This window comes from Lagenorhynchus albirostris, chromosome 19 (genome assembly GCF_949774975.1).
Source record: "Lagenorhynchus albirostris chromosome 19, mLagAlb1.1, whole genome shotgun sequence".
NCBI classification, from domain to species: Eukaryota; Metazoa; Chordata; class Mammalia; order Artiodactyla; family Delphinidae; genus Lagenorhynchus; species Lagenorhynchus albirostris.
Genome location: NC_083113.1, coordinates 11544609 through 11568709, shown reverse-complemented (window position 1 = coordinate 11568709; position 24101 = coordinate 11544609). Strand labels below are relative to the sequence as shown.

The following is a 24101-nucleotide window of genomic DNA, read 5'->3' as shown; positions in this document are numbered from 1 at the left end:
ATGGGTTCTCAGGGAGGGAGGGTGATGCTGGCTAACAGGAAAAGCCAACAATGTCAACATGGATAATGAATCATTAGTAAGATATACCAACCATCTGGCCACTTCTCTTCTCTCTGGTCCACAACCTCTTGCTTGGTCCCGGGCCATGCAGTAGATACGATGTGAGCCACATACACACTTTAAGATGTCCTGGTATCACATGGAGAAAAGTAAAAAGAAACAGGTGAAATGAATTTATTTGACCCAACCTAGGCAAAATGTTATCATTTCAACATGGACTCAATATAAAAAGTGAACAATCTATTTTGCATTCTTTGTGTGTGTGTGTGTCTACAATAAATCTTCAATATTTGGTGGGTTGTTTTTTTTTTTTCACCTTCAGAATCTTTTTTTTCCAGTTTTATTAAGAAAAGTTGACATAGGGAGTTCCCTGGCAGTCCAGTGGTTAGGACTCCTTGCTCTCACTGCGGAGGGCCTGGTTTCAATCCCTGGTCGGGGAACTAAGATCCCAGAAGCCACACAGCATGGCCAAAAGGAAAAAAGAAAGAAAAAATTGACATATATCACTGTATAAGTTTAAAGTGTACAGCATGATGATTCGATTTACATATATTATGAAATGATTATCACAATAGGCTTAGTTAAATCTATCATCTCCTATAGATACAATAAGAAGAGAAAAAATTTTTAATCTGTAGATGTTATGAGATGAAGTTTTAATACCTCCACCTCTCCTCTCATCCTCTCCCCAAAATTTTATCATACTTTTAATTATATCAATAATTAGCGTTGGCACCAGTATAACAATGTAAATATTGTTTGCTGCAGAACCTATTAGGATGCTGTGATTACGTGTCCTTTCTCTTCTTTTAGTTGAAGTGAAATTGACCTACAACACTATGTCAGTTCCAGGTGCACAACACAGTGATTCAATACTCCTATACGTTACAAAATATTCACCACTTCGGTATGTACTTTTCACTCACAGCTCATCTAAACTCGGATAAGCTAATGGTAGTGGCTACCATACTGGACAGCACGGCTAGACTATTGCAGTCACCCCACTCCCTCCCAGCATCTGCCCTCACCTCCCACAGTCTGTTCCCCACACTCAGCCAGAAGATCCTACTGACACCTAAGTCAGCTCCTATCCTTCTTCTGCTCACATCCCTCCCAGGGCTCCCATCTCAGAGTAAAAGCCGAAGTCCTCCTGCAGCCGACAGTGCCCTGCAGGATCCGCCCCTGTTCCCTCTCCGCCCTCACTCACTCTGCTCCAGCCACACCAGCCTCACACTCACCAAAACACTCCTGCCTCAGGGCCTTTGCACTTGCTGTTCCCTTCGCCTGAAATTCTTTTCCCCCAGATTCAGCACAGCTCCCCCACTGAGTCTCTACTCCAGTGTCGCCTCCTAAGACATCTTCTCTAGGCCCTACGTGAAACAGTGTCCTAGACACCTCCATCCCCTCCCCTGCTTTCTTCTTCTCCATAGCATTATCTCCACCTGATATAGTATACCTGTTTGTGTTTATTTGTCAGTTGAGTATCTCCCCAAACAAAAGGTCAGTGCTATGGGGCAGGGATTTTTATCTGTCCTATTTGTGGCTATAACCCAGCGCCTAGCACAGTGCCCGGCACCTGGTAGATGCTCAGTAAACGTCTGTTAAAAGGTGAATGAACAAGGGCCCCCACGTCCCTGGTGCCCACTTTGGGGCAGGCACAGCATTGAGCCTTCCACGCGCCTGCTGTCCCTCACTCGCAGAGGAATCCCAGGGAGGTCAGTGTCAGGATCACCCACCACCCACCTCCCAGACAGGCAAGGGCCCCTGCCCAGGGTAGCCAGGTTTACTTTCTGCCCGCTGGGCCTGGCACATAGTAGGTGTTCAAGAAACTGCAGGGCTCAATCGGACCAAATATCTGGGCTCGTGTCCGGGAGCACCTGAGGAAGGGCTGGGGAGGTGAAGGCTGGGAGCAGATCGGGAAGGGCAAGGACAGCAGAGGAGGGTCAGTGTGATGCTGTGGGTGGTAATGGAGCCATGGCGGAGTCTGGACAAAAGCCGGGATCTGCCCCCAAGTCTCTAATAGCCGCAACTCTTCTCGCTCCTCAGCCAGATGGCAAATCACCAGAAATCTGGACCTCCCTGGAGACTCCTCTCTCTGTGCCACCTACCCCTGGTGTCCAGTTCCACAAACACTCTCTCAGCCTCTGCTCTGTATCCGCTCCTGTGCTGGGCAGTGCTGGGGACACGGTGGTGACCACAAAAGCCCTGGTCTTGCCCTCCCACGACTCACAGTCCATTTGAAGAAACAGACCAACCCCCTGACAGTAAGGACCCAGGGTGGTCGGGGCTGGGACTGGGGATGACGGGTGCACCTAACCCAGTATGAGAGTCAAGGAGGGCTTCCTGGAGGAGGAGGAGTTGTTGAATAGGCAATGGAATAGAGCAGAGGGAAGCAGGGGTGTGCTGGGTAGAGAGAGCGCCAGTGAGGCAGAATAACTGGAGCAGAGAGTTCCCAGAAGGAAGGGATGTTCCGTGAGGCTGGTGAAGCAGGCAGGGGCCAGGCCATGCAGGGCCACGGTGAGGAGCTGGGCTTTCTCCTGAGGGCACTGGGGAGCCATAGCAGGTTCTGGGCACCACGAGGGGGCCAAACCAGGGCCAGAGACCAGGGAGGAGTTGGGGAGGGGAAGCCAGACAAGGTGGGCGGGAGACCTGGACCAGGGCAGGGGCCATGGGGAGGGAGACAAAGGCACACAGGGCATTTAAGAGGCAGGCGTGATAGGGCGTGGTACGTGGTGGGCCGAGGGGGATTGGGCTTCAGGGACAAGGCCCAGCCTCTCGGTCCCAGTGATGGTGGATGGTGACGCCAATCCCTGATAAGAGGACGGGAGGAGGAGCGGGTCTGGGGGAAGATGTTGTCGAGGTCAGTTTGGGACAGGGTGAGGGAGAGGTGCCCAGGGACATCGAGGGAGGGGGGGAGGCATCCTGAATGACACTTAGGACGAGGTCCCGGGCTCAGGGGAGAGGGCTGGGCCAGGACAGAGAAGGGTGAGGTGAGGTCACAGGAGGGGTGGAGGCAGCAGGAGGCGCCAGGTCACCCACAAGTCACCTGGCCGCACCCACCCCTCTCACCTCACACTACCCCCGCGTCAGAGCCCCTCCCTGCCAGGGCAGCTCAGGACGAGGTGCTGGAGGAGCAAACCAGGACAGGTGAGCCACAGGTATGGCCCACTGCCCAGAAGCAGGATGCTCGGGCCTTGGAGAAACCAGGACCCAGAAGCTATTAAGATACCGATAATAGCACGTTTGTCAAGAATGCTCTTCCCCCAGATCCCTCCATGGCCTCTGCCCAGCATCATCTTCCCAGAGACATCCTCCCTGACCCCCCCGCACTCTGCCCCCGACTCCAAAATCACCAGCCCCCTTCCTGGCTTTTTTTTTTCTTTCTTTCTTTTTCTTTTTTGGCCATACTGAGTGGCATGCGGGATCTTAGTTCCCCCACCAGGGATTGAACCCGGGCCCCTGCATTGGGGGCACGGAGTCTTAATCACTGGACCACCAGGAAAGTCCCTTCCTGGCTTTATTTTTCCCCCCCCGAAGCACTTACCTCCATCCAATGTGAAATAGACTTTGTTTATTTGTTTACCCTGCAAATGTCAGCCCCATGAGGGCAGGGATTTTACCTACCAGCCTTTAGGACAGTGCCTGGCAGACAATCTAGGCTCACTAAATATTCGTAGGATAAATGAATGAGTGATTTCTTGAGGCTTGCTCAGGGCCAGGCATCGTGCTAAGCATTTCACACTTCATTTTTCACAACAGTCCATGAGGAGTGTACGATCATGACTCCCATTTTACAGATGAGGAAACTGAGGCCCAGTGGGCTCCATAACTCGCCCGGGGTCATGGAAGCTAGGAACAGTGGAACTAGGTCCAGTAACGTCAACCACACCTCATGTTTGGGACCCGACTCTGCCTGGTGCTGGCTAACTTCCTGACATGTAGCATCTGCTCTCAACAGCCCCGAGTAGGGGCCACACCACCCCTCTTTTTCAGAGCAGTCAGTGGAGACTCAGGAAAGGGCTGCTCCCAGCCCCACTTCCAGTAAGTGCAGAGCCAAGGTCAAAACGGGACTCTCTCTAGCCCCGAAGTCTCCACATACACCCATTTGACATCTAGAAAGAACAAGGCCTCAGGAGGAGAAGAGAGAGAATGTGGATTTCTCAGCCCCACGCAGGAGGCCAAGAAGCAGAGCCCCAAAGGAAGCGTGCAGCCCACCAGCCTTCCCTTCTGTGTGGCTTTGGAAATAGAGCCACGCAGGCCTCCCCCGCCTGCCAGAACTTGGGTAAGTCAGAGCCCTTACCTGGTGCCTCAGTTTCCCCATCTGCCAGTGGGGCTTCTGACAGTGCTCACATCACAGGGCAGCCACTGAGATGACACCTAAAGGTCACCCACAGCTTTGGGGCTGGGAAAACGGCAGTCACAACAGATGGGTCTTATCCCTTGGTGACCCCCAAGTTCACCAGGGAGACCAGGGACTGGGCCGTGGGTTAAGAACTGCCTTAAAATCTTCCCCTGCCCCTCCTTCCTCCTCCCTGATGACCTGGTTCTTCTCCTGGTACCAAACCTGGGCCCTCGGCACAAAGAAGTTTAGGCAGCGCCCCAGGAGGCCTGGCCAGGTCGTGGCCCCTGGCCCGTGCCTGCCACACCTGCTCTGGTACCCAAACGGGGCCCCAGATCCTCGGTGACTCGATCCCTCCAAATTCAGGTGATCTCCCCCGGCTCCAAATCACCGAACCCTCCCACGTCCGGCGCCAGACGGAGCCAAACCCCAACCAGGAAGGGTCTCGGAGCGTCGGGCCGCCAACGCCGCTGTCTCCAAGAGCTGGGTTTGGGGTGAAAGATGGTGCTGACCAGATGCAGCTGGCTCCTCCTCAGTGGTGAGCGAGAATGGCGCCCCCAGAACCTCAGCCCCCACGGCCTCGGGGAAGGGAGGGGATCCCCGGCCTGGGGAGGGAAGGCGTCAGCCGGAAATCCAGCACGTCGGGAGGACAGCTCTGCTTCCCACAGGCACAATTTGCTCCACTAAGAGTCACCAGTGTGGGGCAGGCCGGGGACCGTCACCCAGAGAGGTCTTCAGGGTGGACTTTGGAGATTTCTAAGAGCGGGGTGTACGCTAGGGCAAGGGAGCCACTGCTATGCCTTCATTCACGCGGCAAACTCTTACTGAGCTCTGGAAGCCTTAACTAGAGCAAGTTGTAACCAGCCACTCTGCCCCTCCCTCAGGCTATGGTTTGGGCAATTGCCTTCCTCCTCTCAGCCTCAGTTTCCTCATCTATGAAATGGGCCTAACTCCCGGGGTCATTTGAAGGTCATTCCAAGCAGCGTTTACTAGTGCTTGCTGGGTGCTGTTCTAAATGCTTTCCACGTATTCATAACCACCCTATGAAGAAGGCCCACCCATGACCCCCCACTCCATAGACCAGAAGCCTGAGGCTCAGAGAGGTCAAGGCACCGGTCGGGGTCACACAGCCAGAAAGCGGCAGGGCTGAGTGCTAGACGCAGAGGCCTCGCTCACAGTCAGCCTTTATCAGCACGGAAAGTACCAGAAACGAAGCCAAGCATGTAAGCACTTCTTACGTGAGAACCAGCGCGGCTTCTCAATCCAGGCAACCACACACAATTCAAACCCAGGCAGCCCCGACCAGCTAGTCAGGTTTGGGGCTTATCTGTTGGGTTGAGAACAGAAGGGGTGGAGTGTATTAATCACGGCCCTACTTTCTGCCTCTGGAGAGGCAGAGGAAGGGCGCTGGACCGGGAGTCGGGGCCCAGGGGCTACACGAGGCAGCCTGATCTCGTAAGTGGAGGCCTAGTGACTCTCACAGCGGTGGGGGGCGGGGGGGACCCTCTGGGTGGTATCCAAGGTCCTGCAGGCTGAGAGTGTGCTATGAGCTTGCTATGAGCAAAGCCTTAAGCTAGATCTTTAGCACAGCCCATCAAATCCAATCCTCAGATCACAGCCCCCTCCCCAGGACTGAGACTCCACACCTGGCTGCCAGTTACTGAGCACTTACTTGTGGTGGGAACACATGTGCCAGGAGCCACGTCTCCTCCTCCATCAAACGTGGGGAGCGATCAAGTCCACTTCATCCCACCCCTCTGGCTCCTTTTCCTCAGCCGCTTTCCTGAGCGCGGGGGCCGAGATCTCTATCACCTCCGAGCCTGCCCAGCCAGCCGAGGGCGACAACGTCACACTGGCTGTCCAAGGGCTTTCAGGGGAGCTGCTTGCCTACAACTGGTATGCGGGGCCCACGCTCAGTCTGTCTTACCTGGTGGCCAGCTACATCGTAAGCACAGGCGATGAGACCCCTGGCCCGGCCCACACGGGGCGGGAGGCTGTGCGCCCCGACGGCAGCCTGATCATCCAGGGCGCCCTGCCCGGGCACTCGGGCACCTACATCCTGCAGACTCTCAACAGGCAATTTCAGACGGAGGTGGGCTACGGACACTTGCAGGTCTATGGTGAGACACCCCCCAGAGCCCCCTTTTCCCCAGCTGGGCTTTCCTATCTCCTTCCCAATCCTTCTTTTAAAAACAACAACAACAAAAAAAAAGAAATTCTAAAAAATATTAAAACCATCACAAAAAAAAAAACTGACCTAAAATAACATTAAAATGCTCACCTCCTCCCAGATGGCTTCTGGGATTAAACCTGCCTCTCATCCTGTTCTTTGCCCCTCTGGCTGGGGGTTCAGGGGCACCACCGGGATCCAGCCATGCCCCCTGCTTGGGGAGGGGGAGGCCCTGGAAGCAGGCAGTGCCCGGCCCCCTCCCCTTCTGTCTGTTGCCCCACAGAGATCCTGGCCCAGCCTGTGGTCATGACCAACAGCACGGCGTTGGTGGAGCGCCGGGACACCATGCGCCTGGTATGCAGCAGCCCCAGCCCCGCCGAGGTCCGCTGGTTCTTCAACGGCGACACCCTGCCCATCGCTGTCCGCCTCGGCCTGTCCCCTGATGGCCGGGTGCTGACCCGGCACGGCATCCGCAGGGAGGAGGCCGGAGCCTACCAGTGTGAGGTCTGGAACCCGGTCAGTGTCAGCCGCAGCGAGCCCATCAACCTGACCGTGTACTGTGAGTCCTCCTGGCCCAGCCCCTGCAGAGATACCCAGTGCCCCAACCCCATAGATGGGGAAACTGAGGCCAGGAGAGAGTGCCCAAGGGCATGCAGTGAGTCAGTAGGCCAGCTGGGGTTAGAAACCAGGGATTCCCCATAAAATGCACTTGACCCATCTCCTAAGGATGAAAGACCACCTTTGAAATTGAATAATCCTTCCCTTTGAATCAATACCTCCAGGACTGGTGGGTTTTGAAAGGGAGGGGGGACGGCGTGAGTGGTAGAATGGGAGGGGAAATAAAATTAAAAACATAACCAAAGCATGGAGTCATTCCCAGGGGCAGCAGATATGCAGTGTACCATCCAGAGAAAGGAAGTCACTCAGGTACACGAGGGCCGGCAATGTAGAGAAACTTAGAACCTAGAATCCTACAACCAGGGCATTCTGGATTTAAGAAGCACTGGATTCTAGACTCTGAGAATCCTAGAAACTCTAGAAGCAGAGAGTCTTAGAATCTTAGAATCTAATTCTAAAACCTTAGAGCCACCCAACCCTAGAATCTTAGAAACATAGATTTCTAGAATCTTAGAATCCTAGAACATAGAAACATCTGCTCTTGGAACACTAGAATTCTAGACTCTTAGAATGGCTTATCAGAAACCATTTAGACTTTTTTTTTTTTTTTAACGGAACCATAGATTTCAAAAATATCTTGAAATGTTGTCTGGCCCAACACCCTCTTTTTACAGAAGAGAAAACTGAGATTCCCCTGAGAGGGAAGGTGATGGTCAAGATCTCAGAGCGAGTTAGAGATCCATGTGGGATTCGAAAAGGCCAGAGCTCTTTTTCCCTCCAGATATTCCCAGGGGCCCATCCTGGTGGAAAGAAAGCCAGGGGGGTGCCCACCTCGACCACCCTCTCCCTCCACTGCCCCATTTCTCTCCCTCCCCCCCCTCACAGTTGGCCCAGAACGCGTGGCCATCCTCCAGGATTCCACCGCCCGCACGGGCTGCACCATCAAAGTCGACTTCAACACATCCTTCACGCTGTGGTGCGTGTCCCAGTCCTGCCCGGAGCCTGAGTACATGTGGGCCTTCAACGGGCGGGCCTTAAAGAACGGCCAAGACCACCTCAACATCAGTAGCATGACGGCAGCCCAGGAGGGCACGTACACGTGTATCGCTAAGAACCCCAAGACCCTGCTTTCTGGATCTGCCTCAGTGGTGGTCAAACTGTCTGGTGAGTCGTCCCCAGCCTGACCAACCCCCCCCCCTCCATGGAGGCCCAGTTGGACTCAAGCTTTGGCTGCTCTACCCGCCATTAGGCTACCATTTGCCCAAGAGATGATTGGAGAGTGAGAGATTCTCAACCCATGCGTTGGCCAAGTGACATATCAGGTGGACCCTCTTCATCCAGGTGACAAAAAGAGGAAGTCTGTGCCTTGTCGCCCAGAAAACAACTGACGAATCAGGCTCTCTTCCTTGAGGGTTGGCAAAGTGAGAAATGGGCCGCATGTCCCAAACCGTGCAGCTGCAGAGTGGGAAAACATTCGGATGTCCCTTCCTATAGGTGCCCGTGTGCTAAATTCAGTCTGTCACAGCTGCTCCAGGCTGGACCCACTCCCTGCCAAACAGACAGCTGAACCTCAGCGCATCCAAATAGATAACCCAGTTATCTGGCCCAGAGGCTGGCGTGCGCCTGCGCACACACGCATACACGCATACGCTCCTGAAAAATCACAGCCGGTCGTCGGCAAATGGAAAAACACAGCGAGAGAGGCGCTGTCTCGCCTCTGTCCTTAAACAACCTGGCGGTGGGGGTAGTGCAGACACAGCTGGTTTTCTCAGAGATATCAGGATCCTCAGGGGACGTTTTCTCATCCCCTGGGGATGGTGGCTTTGAACATTAGGGCCTCATTCATTCCGCCTTGGTTCCTTCCCAAGCGGCCACCATCTCCCAGGGACAGCGGGAACGGTCCTTCCCTCCCTCCTCCCTCCCTCTTACTAACAGGCTGGGCCTCATCCAAAGGGTGGATACTCTTCCACCCAAAGCAGAAATGGCATTCCCAGAGGTAAGTGTACCTCCTGCCCCACCCTACTGGGGCTTTAGCAGCTGGTCTTGGCAGGAGACAGGGGGGTGGACCAGATGACCTCAGGCGCTGTCCAGAGCCCTGTCTGTGCAGGTCAAGATGGGGGGTGTCCAAGGTGTGCAGGTACGTGCAGGGAGTGGGTGGAGTGCCCCCAACGGCCTCCTAAACTGTCAGGACCCCTGCGGCAGGTGCCAGGGGAGAGACAGAGGAAAGGGAGACGCCACCCTTCTTCCACCTGGGGCAGACTGATCTGATGGAGGAGACATGGTCTCTGCCCTTGCAGAGATGGCCTTGAAACAGGGAAGCGTAGCCTCCCTATTCAAGAGCTGCCGGTTAGGGAGGAGCAGCAATGCCTCATACTCCACTCTAGCAGTGATGAAGGAGACACGACAGCCACCCTCAGTGAGCTTCCACTCAGATGGAGGAGACACCGGAGACACTTAAGGAGATTTTGTAATCTGATGGGGGAGACATGGTCTTGAGGAGACATGGCTTTTTTTTTTTTTTTTTTTTGAGAATTCCTAGTCTGATGGGGGAGACACAGTTCCCACCTTTGGGGTACTCCCGATCTGATGGGGGAGTACAAGCCCCCCACTTTCTAGGAATTTCCAGTCTGATGGGACAGACACGCCCCCATTCAAGTTCTGGGGTCCCCAGCCTGACTGGAAAGACCCAGCCTGATGATAATCTGGAATTTCCAATCTGATGGAGGAGACATGGCCTCCCACCCTCTGGAATCTTTCAATCTGATGGGGAACTATAGTCCCCCTATTCTGAGGTCTCTTGAGCTGACAGAAGAGACAACACCCGGAGTACACAGCTCCCAGCTATCCGATGGGGGAGACACGGCCCCCACATTCTGAGAATTTCCAATCTGATGGAGGAGACATGACTCAACCCTCTAGGGTCTTCCAGTTTAATGGGAGAGATATTCCCCCAAAGGCCGGAAATTCCTAGTCTAATGGGGGAAGAGACAGCCCCCATTGGGGTTTCTCAATCTGACGGGTGAAGACAGCTCCCTGGCAGGCAGGCATTGCTGAGACACAAAATCCACCTCCATACCACACAAGTCACCTCCTTCCTCTGTCTCCCTCCCGCCAACCCGCATGGGGAGTGCCAGGCGGGGGATGCATAAGTGAGCTGGTTGGGGGGTGGGCGGCGGACGCTCTGCCCCACCAAGGCCCAGGTGACCCAGCCCCCCTCGCTCTCTCCCCAGCGGCCGTGGTCGCCATGACAATCGTGCCGGTGCCGACCAGGCCGATGGAGGGCCAGGACGTGACGCTGACCGTACACGGCTACCCCAAGGATCTGCTGGTCTATGCCTGGTACCGTGGGCCTGCCTCTGAGCCCAATCGGCTGCTCAGCCAGCTGCCGTCGGGGAACTGGATCGCAGGCCCCGCGCACACAGGCCGGGAGGTGGGCTTCGCCAACTGCTCACTGCTGGTGCAGAAGCTGAACCTCACCGACGCCGGCCGCTACACACTCAAGACTGTCACGCTGCAGGGCAAGACTGAGATGCTGGAAGTGGAGCTGCAGGTGGCCCGTGAGTGTGTGGGAGGGGACGGGGAGGGGGGGCCTCTTTTCAGACAAGGACTCCCAGAAGAGGGGCTCCGCTTTCTCCATCTGACTTGGGACTCCCCAAATGGAGCTCTTGCCTCTTCTGTCAAACTGATGACCTGGACCAGGGGTAGACAGGCTTCCTGCATCAGACTGGGGACACTAAACAGGGCTTCCATGCCTTCTCTCTTCTGTAAGAGGCACACCAGACCAAAGGTTTTAAAGTACCGTGTGTAGTCTGAGGGTAAGGCATCCTTTTTCCTGGACCATAAAACACAGGAGATATTGCCTCTACCACCATCCTGGAGGAATAGGCTAATGATGGTCGTTTACCTCTCCCATCAGACTAGAGGTATAGAGGGCGGAGCATGCCTCCCTCTTCAAACTGTCATCCTAGACAACGGGGATCATGTTTCATGCTTTGCGTTACAATAAGAGTGAGAACAGAATTCCTACCCTCAGAAGGTAAATTAATCTCTCAAACTGAAATAGGGATGATCTCCTCCATCAGGATGGAGATTTCTAGGTGGTGGGAATTGTGCTCCCTCTTCAGACTGGAAATTCCCTGTGTTCAGGAACAATGTCTCCTCCATCAGACTGGGAGCTCCCAAAAGTCAGGAACAATGTCTCCTCCATCAGACTGGGAGCTCCCAGATGCTGGGGACCGTGTCTCCCCATCAGACTGGGAGCTCCCAAAAGTCAGGAACAATGTCTCCCCCATCAGACTGGGAGCTCCCAGATGCTGGGGACCGTGTCTCCCCATCAGACTGGGAGCTCCCAAAAGTCAGGAACAATGTCTCCCCCATCAGACTGGGAGCTCCCAGATGCTGGGGTCCGTGTCTCCCCATCAGACTGGGAGCTCCCAAAAGTCAGGAACAATGTCTCCCCCATCAGACTGGGAGCTCCCAGATGCTGGGGTCCGTGTCTCCCCATCAGACTGGGAGCTCCCAAAAGTCAGGAACAATGTCTCCCCCATCAGACTGGGAGCTCCCAGATGCTGGGGACCGTGTCTCCCCATCAGACTGGGAGCTCCCAAAAGTCAGGAACAATGTCTCCTCCATCAGACTGGGAGCTCCCAGATGCTGGGGACCGTGTCTCCCCATCAGACTGGGAGCTCCCAAAAGTCAGGAACAATGTCTCCTCCATCAGACTGGGAGCTCCCAGATGCTGGGGACCGTGTCTCCCCATCAGACTGGGAGCTCCCAAAAGTCAGGAACAATGTCTCCTCCATCAGACTGGGAGCTCCCAGATGCTGGGGACCGTGTCTCCCCATCAGACTGGGAGCTCCCAAAAGTCAGGAACAATGTCTCCCCCATCAGACTGGGAGCTCCCAGATGTTGGGGACCGTGTCTCCCCATCAGACTGGGAGCTCCCAAAAGTCAGGAACAATGTCTCCTCCATCAGACTGGGAGCTCTCAGATGCTGGGGACCGTGTCTCCCCATCAGACTGGGAGCTCCCAAAAGTCAGGAACAATGTCTCCCCCATCAGACTGGGAGCTCCCAGATGCTGGGGACTGTGTCTCCTCCATCAGACTGGGAGATCCCAGATGTTGGGAACCGTGTCTTCCCATCAGACTGAGCATCCCCAGAGGTCTGAGATGTCATGTCCCTGGAGCCTTGCCTCTCCCATCAGACCAGGAAGTCTCAGAAGCCATGTCCCTGAGTTAAAGACAGTGACCCCCCTCCCTCAGACTTGAAGCTTCCAGGATCAGGGACCCAATCACTGACAGACACCCTAGCACCCTCCCCATTCACTCATCAAACTCTAGTTTCCTGGGTCAGCGTTGGGGGGAGAAGGCTGGTCAATGACAGCAGGCCACCCCCGATGAAGCCTCGGAATTCCTTTTCACTCTGTCTCTCTTCTCACAGTCAACCTCCCTTCCTCGCACAAGGACCAACGCCACCTTCCTGAACCTGAACCTGGCACAGGCTGAGCATGGGGCGGGTGGGGCCGCTGGGAGGCCAGGGTTGGGCAGGGGAGCAGAAGGAATGGGGGCACTGGGGACCTGGTCCCCTACCTCCCTGACGACCTCCTCCACCCCTGTGCCCCATCCTCCCCCACAGCCCTGGAGTAGCACCATGGCCCTGGAGACCTCCAGAGAGACCAGCTCTTCGTGCCACCCTCCTTGTTTCCTCCCCCTGAGTGGAGGACCACTTGCTTCCAGCAAGGATGCAGGACCATGGTTCACGGTTCTCCTGCTTCCACCCTAGAGTTAGAGCCAACAGGGCCCTACTCCTTCACTGAGCTGTCGGAGAGCCACAGAGGCTATAAACATCCTGGTTAACACACGCCTGTGTCAGCCTCTCCTTCCACCACTCCCAGCCCTGCCATTCCTGGTCATCACACTTGCTTCTTTTCCCACCCAGGATGCTTCTCAGTCTGGCTGCATGCATGCATAGGGGTGCCCAAAGCTCAGGGCTCCCGGCCCCCACTGCTTGATGTCAGGGCCTTAGGCCCTTCCCACATCTCCCCAGGTTATATCTGAGGGTCCTGCTTCCCAGTGGTCCAAAGAGTGCCCCTCCTGTGGTACCAAACAGCTGCCCTGTTTGAACACGGCCCTCCCCTACACTGCACCTCACTCCATAACCCAGGGACTGATTTGTGCACAGGACAAAGAATGACCAAATTTCTCAAGAAGAGTTCCAGCATCTTCTGGCCCTCATCCATTTAACCAAAGATGCCCTTTTGTGTCCTCCATTGTCCTGGGATTCCCCCACCCCCACGCCATGTATCTCAAACATCACTTGCACAGTCCTAAAAATATCTCCCTCCTCCTCTAAACACACAAAAAAGCCCCTATGAATAAATGAATGCAAATGGGGAAGGGGTGGGGTTGAGGGGTGGAGAGCAGGGGAGTGGGAACCAGAAGGGGTGTGTCTTCTAACTCCTCTCACTAGTAGGGTATGAGCCGCAAGCCTAACCCAGCCAGGATGACCTACTATGGGGAGACTCTTGGTGTTAGTCAGAAGTGGTAATAGCAGACTCCAGGCTTGGGGTAGAAAGAGAGATTTGGGCAAGGATGGAAAGGCCTAGTAGAGAGATTTCCCAGAAACTTTCAAGACAGATCCTCTCTGGGGATGGCCATGTTGAGCTGAGATGGTGAGTGGTGAAAGGCACCCAGAATGAGGGTTATAAAATCTGGGTTAGAATCCTGCATTTGCTATGGATTCACTAGACTCTCAAGTTGTCCATCGGCAAAAATGTGTGGACTTAGGATAGACTAGAGTTTTCCAAACCATTTTATTACCCTCAGAGCCCTTTCTTCAAATGCGAACTTACATGGTAGGTCAATATATTATTTAAACTAGCAATGCAATAAAAGTAAATATCAATTCAAAAGCTATAGTCCTCCCTCTCACCTAATTTCTACACATTTTTGAAAAATATCCTTAAATTTAAATAATACTTGGATTACAGAGGCAATTAAAATGCAAAATACCAACCAGAATCAATGGCCAGTGAAAACATATATATAGATAGAGAGAGAGAGAGAGGGAGAGAGAGAGAGAGAGAGAGAGAGAAAGAAACTGTGGGATATGGCCAAAGCTGCACTTGGAGGGGGAATGATAGCCTTAAATGCTTAAAGGCATTGAGAGTACTAAAAAGAAAAGATTTTGAAATTGAGTAAAAAAGGTTGCCACTCAAGAAACTAGAAAAAGTCCATGAAATAAACCAAAGTAAAAAAGGTAAGGAATTAAGAAAAGTAAAAGCAGAAATGGATGAAGTATAAAATAAAACATAGAGTTAGTCAATAAAGCCTAGAGCTGGTTCTTTGAAAATACCAATGAAATAGACAAACTTTTTGCAAGTATGACAAGAGACAGAGGAGACTAATATATAAAATAAAAGAGAAACTGTTCTGATTGAAGTAGAGCAGGTTAGATGCTCAATAAATATATATATTGAGGGAAGAGAATAGTTCCCCAACAGCCACTCGCCTCTCCTCTTTCATGATGGCAGGCACTGCCTCCCATAAAAGAAGCTGAAAATGTCAGGTACTCACTTTACCCAACTGCTTTGCAGCTATTGGTTGCCATGTGACCAATTCTGGCCAACGAAGGAAGGAGAGAGCTAAAAGTTCTGTCCACTGACTCTGCCCCACCTGAGTGGGCACTAAGGGAGCTCCATGGAGTCTGAAAGTTATTAGCTAAATCAGTGTTCTCCAATATGAGGTTTCCAGGCAATGGCACAGCTAGGAAGTGAGGATAGATTTAAGCCCATACTCAACTCCAACAACAGGAACAGCCCCAAAATGGGAAATAGCGTCCATATTCTCCCCACCCCTCCATATTCACAAAAGAGTCAGTAACATATATATCAGTTAGAATTTTTCTTCAGTGGCTAGTAAGAGAGACTGGAAATAACACAAAAAACAGAGAGGACATTAATACATAAATAAGATAAACATAAATAAGATAAAAGAGAAACTGGTACATGTAAGAGTAGCTTACATGGATAGAAGATTATTTCTCTCTCACATAAAAGGTAATCATAAGCAGATTGTCCATAGTGTCATTAGGGACACAGCTCGTTCTGTCTTTCTGCTCTATCATTCTTAGCTTGGGGCTTCTATTCTCTTGATCACCTCATGGTCCAAGATGGCTGCTGGAGTCACAGCTGCCTCATCCATGTTCCACGCAGGAAGCAGAAAGAGGGGGACAAAGGGTAAAAGAAGCCCCATGCCCCATTATGGACTGTGCCCCTTTTAAGGAACTTTCCCCACCCTACAACTTCCACTTACATCTGATTGACCAGCTCTTAGTCATGTGGCCACCCTAGCTGCAAGGGAGGCTGGGATATGTAGTCTTTTCCCTGGGTATATTGCTGCTCCAAAGAACTTCAGGGTCCTGCTCTCAAGGAAGACAGGAAGGATGGATCCCAGGTGGGCAGCTGGTAGGCTCTGCCATGACACACCTTGGAACTCCTACCTTCCAAGCTGAACAAAATCGCCTTGCTCACCTAAGCCCAAAGCGAAAGAGCCCCAGGCACAGTAACCAGGATTTGGGAAAGACTGGGGTTGTGTTCCAGCAGGGCTGGCTTTGTGCAAGGCAGAATGAGGCCAGCGGGAGGGGCCAAAGGAGGGGAGGGGGTAGCAGCTCAGTTTTCTAGGTCAAGCCAGATCCCATTTCCTCAGGGTGTGGAGGCTCAGATGTCCCCAGGACCAAGTCTCCCGTCCCACTAGGCCTCTCTGGGCTTCTGAACTGAATCCTCCAGGCAGTCCAATCCCCCTCTTTGATTTGGTTCCTTTGTATCTCTGTCTCAGTGAATTCCTACAAGAACCCTCATGAGTATCACTGGCAGTTCCTCCATTTTACAGGTGAGGAAACTGAGGCCCAGAGAGCCAAAACCTCACTCCATGTTCCATAATTCCCACAGCTGCTGGGAGGAGGCTAGCTGAGGAGTCCCCATCACTCCTCAGCAGGGCCGGCCAGGCAGGGGTGCAGGCTCAGAGCCCAGATGGAGCTGAGGTGGCCACCTGAGCTGAGGGACTCCAGGCAATGTGGCTTTTCCTCACTTGTAAAACAGAGATAGTAATAGTACCCACCTCCTAGGACTGTTGAAAAAATTAAATGAGTCAATACGAGGAGAGAATCTAGTTACATCAATGCTTGATAAATGCTTTTTAACTCACTCAGGTGTTAGGTTTGGGCAACAGGCTGATAGAAAAGCCAATTATAACCCTTTTTCTATAATACCTTCTTCCTGGGGGACTTAATTAACCCTACGGCACAGGTTTCCCTCATTTTATGGAATACAGGCTGGAAATACAATTTATGGGAAATTGTAATCACCTGAAAACGGCTTCCAAGAAAAATAATACCCATGTATAAGCTTTTAGAATCCTGATGCTGAACATTTTTTTAATTTAAAAGTAAAAAATAATGAGGAATTTCCTGGTGGTCCAGTGGTTAGGACTCGGCGCTTTCACTGCCTGGGGTGGGGTTCCATCCCCGATCATGGAATTCAGATCCTGAAAGCCACTCGGTGCCGCCAAAAAAAAAGAATCCCGACGCTGATCCTGTGCCGCCAAAAAAAAAGAATCCCGACGCTGATCCTCACGGTGCCGGAGGAAACGCGGCCTCAGCACAGATTCCCTGACTTGCTTCTCACAGCCTCCCTTTGAACTGGGGCCCCATTTCCCCAGTCTCCTAGCTGTTTATTAAAAATACACCTCCCAGGTCTCTGCCTGGGCCCAGGGACTCTGTGTCTCCAGGGAAGGGACCTGGAAACTGTATGTTTTAAATAAATAGCCTGGGTGATTTTTGTCAGCTGGCAAGTTGGGGGACCCAGATGCGGGGACGGTTGGACAAAAGAAGGAAAGAGAGGCACAAAGAGAGGGAGGCAACTTACCCAAAGTCACTCAGCCGGGAAGGGGCAGGGCCAGGGTTTGGCCCAGGATCACTCAACAGGTTTTCAGACTGAAGGCTGAGACTGGGACCCTCTTCTGCCCCAAGGGGCTCATAGCGGCTCCCCGTGTCCCTCCCCCACAAAGCCCAGAGGGTGCTTGGGGTCCTCTTGGGCCCTCAGACTCCACTAGCCATGGGTGGGAGCCAGGCCAGACCTCCAGAGCCGTCTATGCCTCTCTCTCCCCCATCCCTCCCCCTCACCCAAGGTGCCTTTTCTCAAGTAACCTTTCTGCAATGGGGAGGGCAGGGGTGGGGTTTAGGGTTGACCTTGAGGCCAAAACATACAATGGCCCAGTCAGTCTCTGGAGCCCCGCCAGGGAGAGGAAGGAAGCCTGCCCTGTTTTTCTCCCCTGGGCTGGAATGTTGATTCAGGATGGAGAGAGAGAGGGAGGAGGGTGAGAAAGAGGAAGGAGGGATGAGGATAGAGTAGGAAGGAGGAGGTGAGGGAGGAGGAGGATGGTGAGAAGAAGGAAGAGGAGGAGGGAAGAGGGGGTGCCTGGCACCAGGGTGCCAAGGCTGGACTTTGGGAACCAAGCAGGGAGTCTGGTCAACTCCAGCCCAGCCTGACATACACTGCAGAGTCCAGAGAGGTCATCCCAGCCCCTCGAGGTTGCACAGGACCAGGGCAGCCAAAGAGCCTCACCCGTTCCACTAACCACAGGCAGAAGCTCCCTGAGTTCCCACAGTGGCCTTCAGAAGCAGGTGTCAGGTGCCCCCAGAGGTAAGGTCACCTTTCTGGAATCACCTCCCCTGTGGATCACAGTCCTTCCCCTCCTCCTCTCCTTTCCTCTCACTCCACTCTGGCCACACTGGCCTCCTGGCTATTGTTTGAAGAAACCACGCAACTCCTGCCTCAGGGCCTTTGCACTGGCCTTTCCCTCTGCCAGGAATGTTCTCACTGTGGATGCCTGAATCACTCCATTAAGGTCTATGCTCAAACCCCCCAACACCCAACGTTGTCTAGCTCTGTTCTTCAGATCATTTATGACACACACCATGTTCCACTTCATATTATATATTTCCTTTCTTTTCTTTTCTTTTCTTTTTTTTTTTTGGCCATGCGCATGGCTTGTGGGATCTCAGTTCCCTGACCAGGGATTGAACCCAGGCCTCTACAGTGAAAGTGCTGAATCCTAACCATTAGACCATCAGGGAACTGCATATTGTATATTTCTTTCTTCACTTGTTCATTATCTGTCTTTTCCACCAGACTGTGAGCTCCATGAGGCAGGAATTTTCCTTCTTTTGTCTATCACCTTAAGTCAGTGCTTGGCACACAATATGTGTTCAATAAATAGCAGTAATAACGATAAGGAGACTTGCCCTACCAGATAACAAAACACACTGTAGAGCTATTATTGTATCAGCTATCTACTACTGCGTAACAAATTACCCCAACACTCAGCACCTTTATTATCTCAAGGTTTCTGTGAGTCAAGAATCCGAGAGTGGCTTGGCTGGATAGTTTGTTTTTGTTTTTGGCCATGCCTTGTGGCATGTGGGATCTTAGTTCCCCAACGAGGGATCAAACTCATGCCCCCTGCAGCACAGAGTCTTAACCACTGGACTGCCAGGGAAGTCCCTTGGCTGGATAGTTCTTACTCAAGGTCTCTGGTGAGGGTACAGTTAAGAGGTTGGCAGGGTTACAGTCATCTGAAGGCTTGGCTGGGACTGGAGGATCTGCTTCCTGGCTCGTTCACATGGCTGTTGGCAGGAGGCCTCAGTTCCTTGCCACGTAGACCTCTCCATAGAAGTCTCATGACAAGGCAGCTGAATTCTCCCAGAGCGAGTTGTCCCATGGGCGAACAAGGAGGAAGCCACAGTGCCTTCATGACTTGGTCTCAGAAGCCACACACCATCACCTCCGCCATATTCTACCGACTAGAAGCAAGTCACTACATCCAGCCACATTCAAGAGGAGGGGGATTCGTCTCCACCTTTCGACGGAACATTTTTAAACCACCATAGTCGTAACACGTAAAGCAGTGTGGAATGAGGAAAAAAAACAATGGAGAGACAATACACGCTGAAGGGTATCTGAGTCAGCTCAGGCTGCAGTAACAAACTACCACAGACAGGGTGGCTTAAGTAACAAACATTTATTTCTCACAGTTCAAGAGGCTGGGAAGTCCAAGATCAAGTCCAAGATGCCAGCAGGGTAGGTTTTAGTGTGAGTCCTCTTCTTGTGTCTGGCAGGTGGGTCCATCTCACCATGTGCTCTCATGTCCTCTTCGTGGGCTCATGGGGACGGAGAGAGGGCAAGCTCTCTGGGGTCTCCTCTTATAAGGACACTAATCCTATCAGCTCAGGACCCCATCCTTAATTACTTCCTTGTAGGCTCCACTCCCAAGTACACGCACATTGGGGGTTAGGGCTTCCACATATGAATTTGGGAGGGGACACAAACATTCAGTTCACGATAAGGAGTGACACAAGGGCAGAATCATTGTCTGCACCCCCCACTTCCAAGAACAGTGCCAGGCAAACACTTGGTACTCAATAAATACTTGATAAGTATAATAGACGGATGAATGGATGAATCTGACCAATATCTGTTGAGTGCGTACCCTCAGCAGGTCCCGTGCAAGGTCACAGGAGCCCATACTGACCAAGACAGGTGGGATCCTGGCCTCACACAGAGTTCATAACCCAGAGCGGGGGACAGGTGTTAAAAGGTCATTACAAAGGGTCAGGATGCTCTGATGGAAAAGGGTGGATTCTGAGAGAGAAACACCAGACCCTGTAATTCAGGTGGAGACTCCAAAGCAGCCTCCTGGGATGATATTTAAAGTGTGTATCAGTTTCCTGCGGCTGCTGTAGCAAATTGTCACAGACTCGGTGACGTAAAACAGCAGAAATGTATCCTCTTACAGTTCTCGGGGTCTGAAGTCCGAAAGGAGTCTTACGGGGCTCACATCAAGGTGTCCACAGGGCTGGATCTTTCTGGAGTCTCCAGGAAAAAATCCGTTCCTTGCCTCTTCCAGCTTCTAGTGGCTGCCAGCATTCCTCAGCTGTGGCTGCATCACTCCCACCTCTGCTCTTCTTGTCACATCACCATCTCTTCTGTAGTCGAGTCTCTCTCTCCCTCCTTCTTAAAAGACACTTGTGATGACATTGAGGGCCCACCCAGATAATGCAGGATAATCTCTCCATCCACCCGGTCCCTTTCGTCATCTATTTGTAAGTAACATTTGCAGGTTCCAGGGATTCAGACCTGGATCTCTTTGGGGGGCTTTATTCAACCTATCACAAGGTGAGACCTGAAAGGTCAGAGGAGCCGGGTGGAAAGTTGGCAGGGAAAGCATTTCAAACCAAGTGCACAGGATGGGCAAAGGCCAGGAGGCAGGAACGCTGAGTCAAGCCAGTGTGGCAGGAGTGGAGTAAATGTGGGAAGAGTGGAGGAGGTGAGGGCAGAGGGGAACAGGGATTGTGCAGGGCCTTGCAGGCTGCGGTGAGGACCTTGGCCATCACCTCAAGTGAGGTGGGAGCCCCAGGAGGGCTCCGAGCAGAGGCTGGATGAGCTCTGACTCAGGTCCTAATAGGATCCCTCTGGCCGCCTCTTGGAAGAGACGGTTGCAAGCAGACAAGGGCAGGGAACCCAGTGAGGAGGCAACAGCAGTGGTGACAGTAGGTGATGGCAGCTGGACCAGGGTGGTGGCCGTGGGGGTGGGGATAGACTTTGCAGGTGGAACCGGCTGCATTTGCCGACGGGCTGCACTTGGTGGGAGGGAAAAGAGGAGTTGAAGGGATCTCTAAGCTTTTCCCTGAGCAGACAAAGGATGGGGCTGCCGTGCATGAGACTGGAAGGCTGCAGGCAGAGTGGGATGGAGAGGCAGAGAGGTTGGAATGAAGACGTGAGACATTTCAGAGGCCAGTGATCAGGCAGACGGCCTGGACCCCGAGGCATACAGGCTCCGGGAGGGAAGTTGGCACAAGTTGTGGACTGTGGTTTTCACCCACCTCCCGGGGCCCCTTATCCTCTCCCCCAACTTCCCCTCACACCCGGGTGGAGCCGGCTTTGTTTGTTTCCCTCCCATCATCCGTTCTATGATGGGGAAGGCTGGTTTTCCCCTAACCCAGCAGACACCTCTTCCCTCTGCCCGTCGCTAACCCTCCTGCCTTGGGAAGCCCCGCGCTGGCCTCCTAAACTGTCCCAGCAGGATGGGGCCCCTGCCACCCATTCATCCAGCCAGATGGGCCCCAAAAGGGGAAGTGGGTCACCCACGGTCACCCGGCACGCGGTCAGCTCGGGACCCAGGGTCTCGTCTTCTCCATGTCCCACCACAGCCCTGGGAGGCTGGGGGAGGAACCGACAATTCTTTTCACATTTCTCACGAGAAAACTGGGGCTCCAGGAGAGGCCCACGCTCACCCGAGACTCTCCACGAATGGGGAAGTTGGGATTGAAACCCAGGTCCTGACCGAAGGATGCCTCTGTTGTAAGCTCCGAGGAGAAGGCAATGGGTGAAAAGAACCCAGTCCCGTCCTCCCAGGACCCGGTAGGGGAGACAGACCTGTCACAGACAGTGACAACCCAGCATTGGTCAGGGCTGAGATGAGGGAGCCCAGGAGTCTGGGTTGGGGGATGCCTGACCCAGCCGGGGGGTCAGGGAGGACCTCCTGGAGGAGGGGATGGCTCACTGAGACCTAGAGGATGAAAGGGAGGTGATAAATGCAAATGTTCCAGGCAGACGGAACAGCATATGCAAAGGCCCAGGATTAAGAGGGAACCTGGGGGGCTTCCCTGGTGGCACAGTGGTTAAGAATCCGCCTGCCAATGCAGGGGACATGGGTTCGAGCCCTGGTCCAGGAAGATCCTACATGCCACGGAGCAACTAAGCCCGTGCACCACAACTACTGAGCCTGTGCTCTAGAGCCCGCGTGCCACAACTACTGAGCCCATGTGCCACAACTACTGAAGCCCGCGTGCCTAGAGCCCGTGCTCCGCAACAAGAGAAGCCACTGCAATGAGAAGCCCATGCACCGCAATGAAGAGTAGCCCCCGCTCGCCGCAACTAGAGAAAGCCTGTGCACAGAAACGAAGACCCAACACAGCCAAAAATAAATAATTTTTTTTTTAAAAAAAAGAGGGAACCCGGGGACTTCTAAGTCTGACCTTGTCCCTCCTCTGATTAAACTCTCCTATAGCTGCTCTGGCAAACTCTTTAGCCTGGCATTCATTCATTCATTCACTCACTCACTCATTCAAACAAACATTTCCTGGAGTTTGTAGCTAGTGTCAAGCCCTTTGGGGACATAGCCCTCCCCATGGGACTGTGACCCTGACTCGGGGTGTCAGGGAGGGGCTCCTGGAGGAGGACGCCTCTCCTCCAAGACCTGAAGGAGGAGAATAAGAGATGCTGGGAAAGAGGCAGGGAAGGGTGTTCCAGGCAGAGGGAACAGCCTGTGTGAAGGCCTGAAGGTGAGTTCTGAGCAGGACATGCTCCCAAAACTACTCACGTTCAGCTGAAGCACAGAGTGCTTTGGGAGAGGCTAGAGAGGCCAGCCTCGCAGCCCTTGTGTGGGCTTCCCTCCAAGGCACTGGGGAGCCATGGAAAATTTGTGAGCAGAAGAGGGACAGGAATAAACTTATGTCAGAAAGACACTGCCCCCCAGCCACCTGGAGGATGAACACGATGAAGCCTCAGAATCACAGACGGGTTTCTTTTTTCCGGGGGTGTGGAGGAGGTCTGAAGGAGGGGGTCCTGACCTTCTGGGGGCCCTCCTCCAGCTCTGAATGGGAGGCCTGGTCTGAAGCAACCACTAGGTGGCGCCAGGATCCCACCAGCCAGGTCTGAGCTCACATAGGGGGGTCAGGCCCAGAGCCCAGCAGAACTGCCTCTGGGTCCAAGAAGCAAATCCCACGTGCCCTTTGCCTCTGTGTCCCTTGGTCCTGCCCCCGCCAGAGCTGGGGCTTGCTAATGGTGGCATTTCAAGCATTCAGGTGCTGCCTGGAACCCCGCGACTCGGGAAAGGGCTGGCTGAGCCGCAGCAGACATCCTTTATCTCTCCTCACGTTGGAAGCTCAGACTGGAGCCTCTTGTTTCCCACTTCGGGGTCATGGAGGACTGGGGGGATTCTTACCGCCCCCATCAGACTGGGGCTACCTGTCTCCTCCCTCAGATTAGAAACTCACACATCAGAATGGGTCTTCCTTACCTTCCCCCAACAGACGGGAAAACCAGACTAGACACCTGTTCTCCACCCAGGGAAATGGGGCTTCTCTTCTCTATCTTATTTGGGAAATCCTGTCTCTCTCATCAGACTTGATGGGGGTGCTTTATCGTCCCCAGCAGGCTGGAGCTCCTTGTCGTCACCATCAGACTTGGGAAACTTTGGCTCCCAGTTAGACCAGAGGGGAAGATTCCTCTGTTGTTGCAGGTCCTTCTTCCGTCCATCGAAGGAGCCATGCCCATTTTACCGAGAGGTAAACTGAGGCACAGAGCAGCAAGGCAGCACAGCCCGGTCGAGCTGCAGACACTCGCCTTCCCCCTTTGCTCCCTTCTCCGCACCTACCCTTTGCCCTCCCTCCGCGCCCTGGGTAACTCCCCTGGCACTGAGAGTAGGGGAATTTTGCCCACAGGCCCTTGCACCGCTTGCCCGCCTTTTATTGGCGCGGGCAGGCGGCTGGGGATAAAGTCCAGAGCTGGGCTTGGGGCTCAGGCTACGGAGGGAGGGAGAGGTGGCGGCTTAACCCCGCCAGAGGACGCCCCTGGAGGGCAGCAGGGTGGTGGGGGATGGGCAGGGCCTCATCCTGGTCTCGTGGAGGGAAAGCGTGTGGGTTCAATTCTCCCCACCCTTTCCCGACTGTGTGGCCTTAGACTGGGAACTTTGCAGCCTCTCCAAGCCTATTTCCCCAGCTGTGAAAAGTGGATGCTTCTGTGGGTGTTGTGAAGACTCTCTGAGTTCGTACATGAGAAACCCTTGGGACAGTGG

At 53.5% G+C, this 24101-nt stretch overlaps 1 protein-coding gene across 1 annotated transcript; it reads left to right on the top strand.

Moving 5' to 3' along the window:
- Nucleotides 1-899: 899 nt before the first annotated feature.
- CEACAM16 (CEA cell adhesion molecule 16, tectorial membrane component) lies at nucleotides 900-13047 on the top strand. Its single transcript, XM_060131930.1, has 7 exons — nucleotides 900-967; nucleotides 3167-3207; nucleotides 6175-6519; nucleotides 6853-7128; nucleotides 8073-8351; nucleotides 10418-10744; nucleotides 12628-13047. The coding sequence occupies exons 1-7, from the start codon at nucleotides 900-902 to the stop codon at nucleotides 12690-12692; spliced, it is 1401 nt and encodes a 466-aa protein (XP_059987913.1). The 3' UTR covers nucleotides 12693-13047.
- Nucleotides 13048-24101: the final 11054 nt, after the last annotated feature.